Below are 12,459 nucleotides of genomic sequence, written 5' to 3'. Positions count from 1 at the left end.
GGGGCAGGTCAGCCCGTCAAATGCAGATTGGCTCGGAATGGGCAGGAGTGTGCGCGCGCTTATATATCGGATCCCGCTGTGGCCTCCTTCCAGTGTGAGTTCGGGGCTCGCCCGAATCTCTGCCCATACCTGCATGTGTGCCGACGCAAATGAACGGTTTGGAGCTTGCTGCAGGTGGAATAGTTGATCATTACTCTAATCCCTCTGGAGAGATGGTTCTCTCGCCGAAAACCTCCTACTCACATCCTCGCCTTTCGCTCGGGCTGACACATAAAACATGTTGTCGGAAATATACGCTGTTATTTTTGGAATGGATGGCATTACACAATAAAGACTCCACTCCCACGGGTTCATCATAGTAATGCGTTCTCCTGCTGCTGTTCGGATGCTTGTGTTTATCCTGACCCCTCTTGGCCTCTTTAAGTGCATCTTGCGCTTTGCTGACTCTTCAGCGGACGCGAAATGGATGGAGCGCAGAAGTGAGTGCGTCAATGCAGTGGGAACTATAAAGTCGGTCTTTCAGAATTGACGGCGATAAACCGTACTTTACAAAAGTCCTCGGTCACCTTTAAAACCGGAGTTTATTATTGCCTTGATACAGGACAAGTTCAATGGAGCCCCAGCAATTTGGGAGTCATCGTTCTCAGCTTGCCGGCATTTTTATTTATTTTTTCCTGTCGATCATAACTAACAACTATACTTGCCTTCTGCAATGCCCTCAATGCCGCAATGTTTTGCTTCCCTCAGGCACCGTGTTAGCGGCTGAGTGGCCAACATTGGCCGACAATTGATACTCATAAGACCACAGAGAAAGCAGCGTGGTAAACATCTCAAGAAGATGCAAAGAAAGGTGCGGACAACTTGTGGCAGTTGTGAGGGTTGCTTGCAGCAAGGTCTTGAAGCCAAGACGTACACACTAGCGTCCTCACACATTCGGTGCGTTTTTCCAAAATAAAATGCTCTGTAAGCCATTTTTTATAAGGGCAATTAATTAATTAATTCATTGATTAATTAATGAATTAATTTATTTATTTCATTGGGACAGTGCACATTAATCACCACAAGAATAAACTGCATAAGTGAGCCGAATTCATGTTGTGAGATGAGTAGTGTACACTATTTGTCTGTTTTTGCGATTATACACAACCGATTCTGACGATTCTGAAGTGTACACGGTTCGATTGAGCAATGAAAATCAATTCCAATAATCCCCTTTATCCAAAGCTACTGGTGACCTCAAACATTTGTATCAAATGACAATGACCTTCATCAGGTTAGGAAAACCGGATGTGATTGATTAGAAATTAAATTCGGGGTTCCCCGTTTGTGGCAGGAAGCACCGTTTTAAGGAGAAAAAAAAATCAGCTAAACTGGATTCTCTCCTTCACTCTTCAGCACAAAGCTCCCGAGCTGTAAATAGCGGTAGAGGCGGAAGCGATGTGTGAGAAAGGGATTGTTGCAAAGCCCAGTCGATCTGGACTCTCAAGCTGTGCTGCGGGGCACCTGTTCTAAATGCAAAATGTGCGAGCTTGCGCTCGGTGCAGTGTTGCCAACATGCGTCTGTGAGGACGCAGGGGATGGGAGAGGCGCAGGTAACAGAGGCCGAAATAAGACCACATCAGAGAGTGTGAGATTAGAAGTGTAGCACAGGGATGGAAATAGCTTCCTGAGTGTAACCATTAAGGCGCCCTGAAGAGACATACCGTCGGGCCTGGTGCCCAAGGTCTCTCCTGCTTAGAGCGTGAGACTGAGACTACGGCTGTATAGCCTGTACTATACAGGTTATAAAATGGTTATTTCCAAGCAGTGATATTGCTCCGCAGGGGGGGTTGTAAAGAGCGGGTGGCCGTTCAGGTTTAAGCTCCTGCCAATAGATAAACAACGGCGACCTCAGCGGAGAGTCACTGATCAGGAAGAGGGGGCGGGGTGGGGGTGGGGGTGGGAATATACAGACAGTAGAATGTCCGTAAAGATGGATGAGGCTTCTCTTCATCCTTTATTGTCAGGCCTGCGAAATGATTTTGAAATCGGGTCGCTGAAGAGGAGCCCAAACCCAATCATAATAGATCATGTAAATCGAACAAGGCATCCCTCCATCCATTTTCTGAACCTCGTTCAGGGTCGAAGGCCTGGCTGACTCAGGGAGAAAGGCAAACTACATCCTGTCCTGGTCGCCAGTCCATCGCACCACAACAGAGATGAGCTCATTGATTGGGCTGAGCTTTGCGAACCGCCTCCATTACGCGACCAATTACGTCCGTTTGCCAATCTTCCATTAGCTTATGAATCTGGGCATGTTGCCCAACGGCAGCAACCTGGGTTCAATGACTTCCCCGTTCCTGTATTTCTTTTACGAGTGCGTTGCCACCATCTTAGGTTGTTCCTGCAATTGATTCCTTCCTTTCACTCTCATCACGCAAACTCCATGAAAAATGTCTCCACCCGTTGACCCCGTTAAGTCCCCTTTGAGGCAGCCCCCCCGCCTCCCTTCTCAACCTGCTGATGAGAGTCAGCCACTCATAGATCAAAGGCTCATGGCTGCCAAGCTGGGGCACCGCCCAATGCTAGCGGTTACCTCCCCTCTCTCCCCCACCCCTCCCTACTATCCCACCGCTTGCCTCGTCAACCTTCGCACCGCGTGGACCCGCCCTGACATCTGCTCCCGCTGCGCTTGTTTCTCTAATGTCAGTGTACTCTGGGTTTGCTAAACACTCAGCGTGGCAACACGCTGAACCCGACATATTGTTTCACTTGATCCGACCGTCCACGTGGCTCTTGAAAGCGTTTTAAACTGCGTTGAAGGATTGACTGGGCTTGAGATATCGACAGGAAGCATTTGTCATCAATTTCACAGAATCGCGCGAATAGCGGTCATTTGCATTTCACTTTTAAGCGGGATCTGTTGACGCAGCAGATTATTGCCAAGCCAAACTCCTGTTGCAGTAACCGGACCATCTGTCCTACCTTAGCCAATGACACCGGAATGACACTGCGCTGGCAGTCTGAATATATCAATCTCTGGCCAAGAAGTGCAGTTCACTAATCAGTTGATGGGTTTGCAAACTGGTTCTTCCTGGGAAGGTTTCTCGCTTCATCAGAAAATACATTTTGGAGAAAAAGATCTGCCAGACAGTAAATGCTTCATTGAATATGTTTGTGGTATCAAGGTGTGTGTGTGTGTGTGTGTATGTAGTTTCATAAATACATTCTTTTCATGTTTGAAATTTGGTTCCCACGGGGCAAATCCCTCACACACCAAGTCCCCACCATGTAGCAAAAACGTGTATGTGCATGTGTGTGTGTGGGTGTCCCGCTGTAACTAACAAACTGTGATTAAAACACAACCTGTGTGAAGATTAAATGATGTGTTGCCATTGTATCGAACAAAAGTGCTGTTCATCATGCCTCATTTTCTTTTTGTCTTATTGCAGTTGTGGTAATTGGCTCCTTTCACCATCTGCAACTAAAGCTTCCACGCGAGCTTCCATCGTGCGCTTACGAAATGCCGGGGCATCTTGCATGCATCTCGTGGCTGGAAGCGAACCCGTTGATGTGATGGCTTCTGAGAAATGTCATCATTTATTGATGTCTCCATTAAAGTAGCATAAAAGTCGGAATAGATTTGGGGTAGAAGAACTGGATGGGCTGGTTGGAAAGAGCAGGCCAGCGACGGCGCTTGCACTGAAAAGGACGACCTGTCCGCACAAAAACCACAACACCTTTGACTTCTTCTTCTCCTCAACCGCTCTGTGACTCTGCCGCTATTCCGAGGCACTATCAACTTGTTTGATCAAGAGCATCAAGTATTTACACTGAAGCAATTTTTTTCAAAACACAAATATATATTTTTTAACCAGCTGGGGATTCGACGCACTGATTTTTCATTTATGAATTCATATTCTTCCATAGTCACAATCAACGGCATGTCAAATATTCATATTGAGCGAATCCCTCACGGAAATGCATTCGACGGCACATTTCGCTGAAAAAAACGTCAAGCCATTGCAGCGGAAATATGTTTGAGCAACGCTTTGTTATGTGTCACAAGCAATGAGATATTTTCCATAATTACTTTCTTCTTTTTGTTCAATAATAAATGAAGGGCATTAAGTCTGAATACAGTCGCAGCTGCTGAGGGTTTTCCATCGCGATCTGACGCTGGCACATTTCTGCGGGGGAGTCACGCAAAGCTCACTTGACCGTTTGTTTCGCTGGAACGAAATCAACTGCAATGAACCATCGGGTGCTGTACTTTGTACTCGGCTCAATAAAAAGAAAATGTACGCAGAATTCATTGTAAGCGCTTGTTGTCACAAGGTGAACGTCTTACAAATAATGTGAGCTCACTACACCTCATTTCAGGCAACATCAGAGGATTCACTGCGTCGGTGCTTTTGCTGTTTTCTTTTTTTGGGGGATGAAACATTTTCTGGTCATTTCCAAGTCAACTCTTAAACATATTCAGTGCTGTTACTGCTTTGATTTTGATAGGTTTCCATTTCTTTTTTTTTTCTTAAACCTGGCTTGATAGGACTCTCTGCATGTATTGATCCAGCTGATTTGGATCCTCTCTGACTGGCATTGTGCAATTGAATCAGTGTGTTTATGGTGTCACGGATGGTGAAGTGGTTTCATTGCTTGACAGGCAGTTTCAATTTCCGTTGAGTGCCAGTGTGAATGGCGGTCTGTTTTTATCTGAGTGACCAGTCTGGGATGACATCCTCCTTTTGCCCGCTATCACCGGGGATGGGCTTCCGCTCGCCCAAGACCCTGAAGCAGTACAGGTACCTCTACTTACGAACGTATCTTTATACGGAATTTCCATGTTACGTAACGCCTCAAGAGGAAACTATTGCCTCTTGTTACGAAAGAAATTTCAAGATACAAAAGGTAAAGAATACAGTATGGCCTGCTAATCGCTGCTTTGAGTTTCCTGAAGGCAACATAGCTGCTCTGTCATTGGCTATTACCTCGCATCTTCCTGACATCCCATTGGCTAAGAGGGACCCTACAATGTGTGTCTATGCAGCATCATGAGGCGTTCCGATCGTTTAATGTAAATGTGAATCACCCAGAAAAAGTGTTCACCAGTGGGACGATCGCTCACAATACTGATGATTGCCTTGGACTTTTTCGAAGGATTGTTAAAAGCCGACAAAAGCAAACTTCCTTGGATCGGTTCTTTACAAAACGTCAGGCAAAAACCACTTCTGAGAGAGAACATGAACTAATGAGTGCAAAAAAACGATGAGGACGCAGTAAAAGATTAAATGACCATCATTTTTATTCTTTGTTTCATTACATTATGCCCAACTCTCATTTATTGTGCAATAATCTAATTGTAACATGTATTTGCTAAATATTTTGATGCATTTTTATGCTTTCGGAAACATTTATGTCTGAATTTTGGAGGGGGCTTGGAACGGATTAGGGCATTTACATGGAAAACGCGTCTCTACTTACAAAATGTACTAGTTAAGAAATTTCCTCCAGAACCAATTAATTTCGTAAGTACACGTACCACTGTAGAGAAAATGCATCAATGGCTGTTTGTGTTATGATTCCCAAGCCTCCTTTCTTTTCACATGGGCTTCAAAGACTATCTCGTTTGTTTTTTGCTTTGCAACTTAGGTTCTTCCCGGCAAGTGAAAGCTGCCGCTGAAGTCTGGGAACAAACCGTCCGCAAGCTGAGAGGCAAGAGCGAGTTCAGCGTGCTGGTGACGCTCAAACAAGAGCGCCTCAACTCGGGGGTCATCCTCTCCATTCATCAGTCGGAAAACAGGTTGGCATTCGCTTTTCTCTCGCGGCGGAATAATGTTTTGCTGGTCTCGGTAGTAGCTTGTCAAATAGCGACAAACACTTCGCTGACATCATGACAAAGCAGCACAGTCGCTTCCATATTGATTGAAGCTTTAATATCTTCATTTGGCACTCCTTTTTCGATGTTTTACAAGGCGGGCGGGTAAACAGAACAAATCATCCTGTACGCTAATGTATTATTCACAGTCCATCAACGAGCCATACACGGAGCCCGTAGTCGTGCACGGAAAACTGATGAGGCCTTAACCGGAGTTAGCGGCCTGATGTTTCCCATTAGTTTGAGCTAGCTGAGCCGTTGGATGATCACAACGGCAATCCGGCATAATTCCCCGAATGAACCGTTTGTACATTACAGTCAGTCCTGAGAAGAGAGAGCTCGCCGCGTTGTTAATGACCTTCGACATTGATTAGCCTTCCCGGAAACATTTGCATGCGGAAAAAGCAGCGCGGTTTCTTTTGAATGTGCGGCGGTGACTAATTTGGCGTCATTCGCGCATGCATGACCTAAGGGGAGCAAATCTATTAGATGTGGTCTGCAGATGAAGCAGCTCCATTTTTACACTTGCGTGCATGTCTAGTATTCTCTTGAATACTAAAGCTACACACACACACACAGACACAGACACACATATTAATTTTGACCCTCTCAACCGATTTTTTAAAACCTGACAGTCCACACACGTTAAGGAATATAAAAAAAATCCGCATGCGTGTGATGAATGCTTTTATGGACTGTGATGTGCTCAAGATCAACAGCGCACAACATCACCGATCACAATCACATGACTCCTCCCATCAGGCAGATGTCTGACGTAGTGCCCAGGCTGTCCTTTGAGGGGAAGCATGTTGACAGAAATTATTCAGACTGCCTGAAATGATGTTGGTAGTTGCAGTAGTTCCTGTAGTAGTAGTCTCGCAATAGAAGAGGAAGAAGAAATGAAAGAAGCCGATAACCACGTTGCAGACTATAAACGGTATCATATGTCAAAAAGTAAACCTCTGCAAAACATTGTATCCTTATTAACATTAAAAAAAGAAAAAGAAATGTAGATTAATTTATGACAAAGAATAACCTTCACGTTTTTTTGTTGTTGTCTGTAACAGAAAAGTGCATCAATTTGCTTTAAATTCAAACAAAAATGAAATGAGAGCACATAGCACACTGGCGCCTGCTGTCGTAGCGGCGCATTTGACACTTTATTCTTGGACGAGGGAAAAAAGAGCATGTTCCTGGAGTCACACGTGCATCCCCGCCCAAGGACATTTCGCTGGCCTCACTCACGGCTTGTTCATGCCTTCTGATACCTTCGCGGCCTCACAGATATTCACAACTGGCATATTGTGCCAGTGACCTTGCTACAGGTGTTGTCATAATAAAGTAATTCCACATCCTTGAGGCACTGCTGACAGTTTGCTGCTCCGATCCACCACCTGTTGCGTCCGTGTTGTCAATATCAAGACCCCTGATTTGTTATTAATCGACTTCAAGAACATAGCTGTCAATGCACAGTGGTAAAGCTGTACCGCCTCTTCTCACAAAACAGAATAATGGCTCGGGTAATTGGGACTTGGCTGACTTTGAAACATGTCAAAGGCAGAGGGTGATGAGCTGTCTTCATTGCTCGTGCTGGCACGAATGATCAAAATGTCACATGAGAATAGCGCAACTGTTTTGACGACGCTGCACTTGATGGCCGTCGATACGCTCCGCTTGGCTACCGTCGTCGATCAACCTTTAAACGCTTGCCAATCGGCACGGCGCTGAGAACATTTGAGTTCAGACGCTTTCTTCTTTTTGGAGCAATTCTTTTCTCACCCCGACAGGTTCCTCGAACTCGAGAGCAGCGGACAGCGCAGCGAGGTGCGCCTCCACTACCGTACCAAAGGCCTGCAGGCCCACACCGAGGTTTTCCCCTACAGCTTGGCTGACGACCAGTGGCACAAAGTCTCTGTCGCCGTCAGCGCCTCTCATGTCGTCCTTCACGTCGACTGCAATAGGTAACGACAGTTTGCCCAAGAATGATTCAAGGGCAGCAGCGCGGCGATTCAAGTATTGAGCACATCTGTCTCATTGTTCTGAGGTTAAATGTTCAAATCTCTCCTGTTCTTGATTTGATTGACGTTCCAGTCATTTAAAACGACAGATGCATGCAAATTGCAAACGTGTTTTCGCGGGCTTACTCCTCGATGGCCTGCCTCACATTTCTGGGGTTCAGGTGTTCGGGGTTCGAATCTTGGATTTGGCCTTTCTGCGGCCAACATGGTTTTGGTTGCTCTCACTGGGTCTGTTGTAAATATATTATCATGAGGTATGCCAAAAATGGTGGTTCAATACATGTGTTGCTTTTTATGCTCCTGGTCTGGTCCACATTGGGCGCAGTAAGGGAAGCAAATGCAAAAGAAACTGTTGATGTTTTGTGGAAACACAAAGAGACATTTAAAAGGAAACATCAACAGCTTCAATCTTTTCTCTTTCGGAAAGGGCAACACCAGTTGTTTCTCATCTTTTTGACATAAAAAAAATTAAATAATCAATTAATAGTCAAATGAAACCTTGGTTTTTGTGGTCAGTCCACCTGACTAAAAGCATCTTAATGAAAACCAAAGCAATATTTCCCAAAGGAAATAATGTAAATCCAATTAATCTGTTCCAGACACCCCCAAAAAATACGATCAAATAAAATTCAAATGACCACTTGAATGGCTCCCTGATCATTGAACATCACTTTTAATTTCATTTAAATGTCACGTACGCATTTAAAGTAATGCAAGTCGTGGCCCCTATGACCATATTACATTCTCATAGCACCTTTTATCGGTAAAAACTTGCTAATGTGCGATTGAAAACAAAAAATAAATAAATTAGCTACTGGCCAGAAGATGAGCTGCACTGTGTTTGCTTACAGACGCGGCCCATTGTCGGTTCTGGACGCCCTTCTTGTTGATTACATTGTCTGTTCTGTAGGGGTTAGGATAGATGAATGGCTGATCCAAGAGCATTTTTAGTCAAAATAAAGACAGTTGGCGAATGAGACCCAGTGGGGCTGTTGTCGCGTGATGGCGCCGGTTGCTTGGTGTGAGTCACTCATGTTGCGCCTCCGGGTTAGCATTTAATGCCCAAGCAGCACTCCCTGACCACACGTTACTTCACATCACATCACTTGGTGCTTAAGTGTTGCTATTCTGAGTAGTTCAACACTCGCGGTTTGATATTCACTACCCCCTGGGAAGTATGTTACCTACAGTATGAGTCTATGGACCAGGAAACAATCTAATGCAGACATAGATCAGGGCAAGCCCATTGGGAAATAACTTGGGCTGGGGGGGGGGGGGGGGGGGGCGATCCCATCGCATGAATTCCACTCTGTGTTTGTTTTAGGATCTACGAGCGGGTGGTGGAGGCCCCCGACATGGACATACCCGAGGACGCCTCCTTCTGGCTCGGACAGAGAAACGCTGCTCACGGATTCTTTAAGGTTCGCGCTGAAAAGCACACTCTGGATATCGATGTGGATGTTGTCTTATAAAAAACTCATATAGTTGTGAAGCCCGAGTGCTGGCCTCCATCTCATTTCATAAATCGCCTCTGCCTTGTTTGGTTGTTACTTATGATGGAGCAGTTGGATTTAATTGCCAGCATTTCTCAAGGCTTAGCCATTTTTAATTTGAGTGTTACCCTGCCTGCCATCAGCATTGTTGGTTTCCTTTTCCTTTCCTTTCGCAACCCAATGCAATTACCTCAGCAAACCTCCGTAATGCTGATTCGGGAGAAATCGTTGAATAGCCTCCGGACCGCGCTCATTAGGCTTGTTTTATAGTATTTTGTATCAAACAGACAGCCTCTCGGATTGGACCGCACACTGAAGCCAAGGCTGAATGTTTGCTCACATTTCCCAGGTGCAGACCTCTGTCTGGTTTCATGACCTTAAGCAGCAGTTTCTCAGTCGAGCGAAACTCAATTCAATGAGCTCTGCAGGAGACTAACGATCAGCCAATCAGCGCTGCAGGCACAACAGCTAGCAAAGTCGAGGCTTATGGAGCGGTGAGCCTTGTCAACATTGTAGTTTGTGTTTCCAGCTCTCCAGTGCACTTTTGCCGTTGTAAAAAAAAAAAAAAAAAAACACACAAAACAGTGGGCTGGCATCCATTTCTAAAAAAGATTAGACGCTTCAGTTCTTCCGTGATTGATGAGAGAAAAATGAATCCAGCTCAAGCAAAAGTCAGATGGAGGACGGAAACAGAGTGGAACGCACTAACAGAAGAGCGCTGCATTTTGTCATCACTATATATACCTATGTTAATCTCTCTGACAGTGAATGTGCGTTTGACAAGACAGCCGCGTGCCTGCTCACCACGTTTTCGTCATGTTTTGGAGATACGCAGATTCTTCTGCGTGCGTGTGTGTGTAGGATTCCTCCTCACATTTGGTTTTTAAAAGCAGCATAAATACCAGGGTGGGCTTTTTCGTCAATTAAATGCGTAGAAATAATCAGAGGTGGGTAGAGTAGTCACAATTTGTACTCAATTAAGAGTACTGTTACTTTAGGATCGTATATATAAGTAGTCCCCCACATAATTACTTGACTATGATTAAAGTAGATTTAGTAAGTATTGAAAGCAAACATGGTGAAGGAGCATTTAGCTGTTATGCTGCTGCACACAAATTATGCTAAGAGTAATAAGTCAGACCTAGTCGGTATGTTTTAAAGTGCACTTTTAAAGCATTATACAGTGTGTATATATATAGAGTATATATATATATATATATATAAAATACATTTTATATATATATATATATATATATATAAAATACATTTTATATATATATATATATATATATATATATATATATATATATAAAATACATTTTATATATATATATATATATATAAAATGTATTTTTTTTTAACCCAACTCTTTTTAATTGCATTGAACTCCTTTTAGTAATTTAAAGATTATTTCTCTCAAGATGACTCAGGTACTAAATAACTGGTGAGCTACTGTGTTGTTTTTAATCAGAGCAAAATATCAAATCGGAATGTGCAAATTAGGATATTTCACCACAATGTCACCTAAAGCAATAATTAATTGCATCTTTATAAATGAAATTAAGGCAAAGAGTCTAGACAAGGAGCAATGTTGTCACAGAACCCTGATGAATTGTGATTGTGTGTTGATGTGTTATTTCGTGAATTGTTGGAGGTCACCATACAATCTCTGCATGAGTTTCTTGAGCCTCGATGGGCTTGCCTAGAGCCAATTATTTCCTTTTTAACACGCGCTCCCTAATTAATGCAAATACGTAGAAGAAGATTTTGCAAAATTTCAGTCTGTGCTTCTTTGCTGAAAATTAAAAAAGTAAATTATTAACATGATCACACTGGTGTGAGGACCCGTTTGGAATTGCTGTGTTGATTAGCCTTCAAACATGCTAATTGCTTTTTGGGGGGCCTAAACCTTCCCACAGACTCACAATTTCTCAAATTACTGACTTGACTGGGTCATTGGTTCAAAATCATTGGTCCATGTAGTTCTGATTCCAATACGAATTAATCGGGCAAAAATTTCAAATGCGCGACACCCAAATGAGAACAAAAAACACGACAGAAAATGGGTAGATGGATGGTTATCACAGAGATGGACTGTCATTGCTCCTGTGGCTGCAAACACATATTTCCAGAGTTTGGACGGAGGGTGGACAGCAATCAATAGAATCAAAGTGGTGAAATACAATTTCCAACCATAGTCGCTGTCACTTAACCTCCCGCTGTGGTAATGATTATTCCTCGGAGGCTTTATTATTATTATCTCACGCTCCAGAGTGGGGAAAACACTTCTCTTATTGCTATCACTTTTACTTCACTGGGCTCACATATATTCTGTGTGTGTGAGCCTGTGTGTTTGTGTGTGTGTTTTCAGGGGGTGATGCAGGATGTTGAAATTGTGGTAATGCCACAAGGATATATCTCCCAGTGTCCGGACCTGAATAGAAGTGAGTGCTTCCTAGGCCCTCTTTCCCTGTATCAATCACTTGAAATGAATGCACAGTGAGTTAGTATGAATAGTATCTGAGGGTCACACTTGCGCACATGATGAATTGAATAATATATAAAATGTAGAGATGCACGATAAAAAAAAAAAAAAACGTCACAATCATCGGGCCGGTATCAGTAAAATTGGACAGTTAGTAAGAGCTACATCAAATAAACCAAGTCTTCCAAATAATACTCGGACATCAGCAGAACAGCCGTTGTAAGCTTTTATTTTTGAAGTTTGACTTAGCAGCATGTGACTACAACATCCTGTAATCACGGTTACGGTTGACTTGACTTTTCTCCGTGCCTGCGTTTAGCCGTGGTGTCGGACGACTTTTCAAAGGCTGAACCGACACACTTACCTTTGATGCTGACAGCCTGACAAAGTTGAAGTTCCCACGGATGCATTTTCAACAAACCAGACTTGCTCAAATGTACTGTTTTTAGCAGGCAAAAGCGCAACAGTGATTCACACTTCATTGCGTCCCACAGTCATTTGCTAATGTTTCTTGACAGGAAAATACAGTTTGCTACTTTGCACAAAAAAAAAAAAAAAAAAAAAGAAGGGAAAATAAACCTTTGATTATCTAAAAAAAACAAAAAA

The 12,459-nt window shown here is 43.6% G+C and overlaps 1 protein-coding gene across 1 annotated transcript in view; it reads left to right on the top strand.

Moving 5' to 3' along the window:
- The window catches only part of nell2a (neural EGFL like 2a), a 78,362-nt gene that overhangs the window by 7,607 nt on the left and 58,296 nt on the right, over window positions 1-12,459 (top strand). Inside the window, exons 3-6 of the mRNA XM_086109111.1 lie at window positions 5,632-5,782; window positions 7,645-7,818; window positions 9,200-9,296; window positions 11,740-11,812. Coding sequence (XP_085965237.1) covers window positions 5,632-5,782; window positions 7,645-7,818; window positions 9,200-9,296; window positions 11,740-11,812 — 495 coding nt within the window. The remainder of the gene's footprint in view (window positions 1-5,631; window positions 5,783-7,644; window positions 7,819-9,199; window positions 9,297-11,739; window positions 11,813-12,459) is intronic.

Source organism: Hippocampus guttulatus, chromosome 4 (genome assembly GCF_054856545.1).
Source record: "Hippocampus guttulatus isolate MCC_2025c chromosome 4, RoL_Hgut_1.0, whole genome shotgun sequence".
Lineage (NCBI taxonomy): Eukaryota > Metazoa > Chordata > Actinopteri > Syngnathiformes > Syngnathidae > Hippocampus > Hippocampus guttulatus.
The sequence above is the reverse complement of the archived record's forward strand: the minus strand, read 5'-3'. Positions and strand labels throughout refer to the sequence as shown.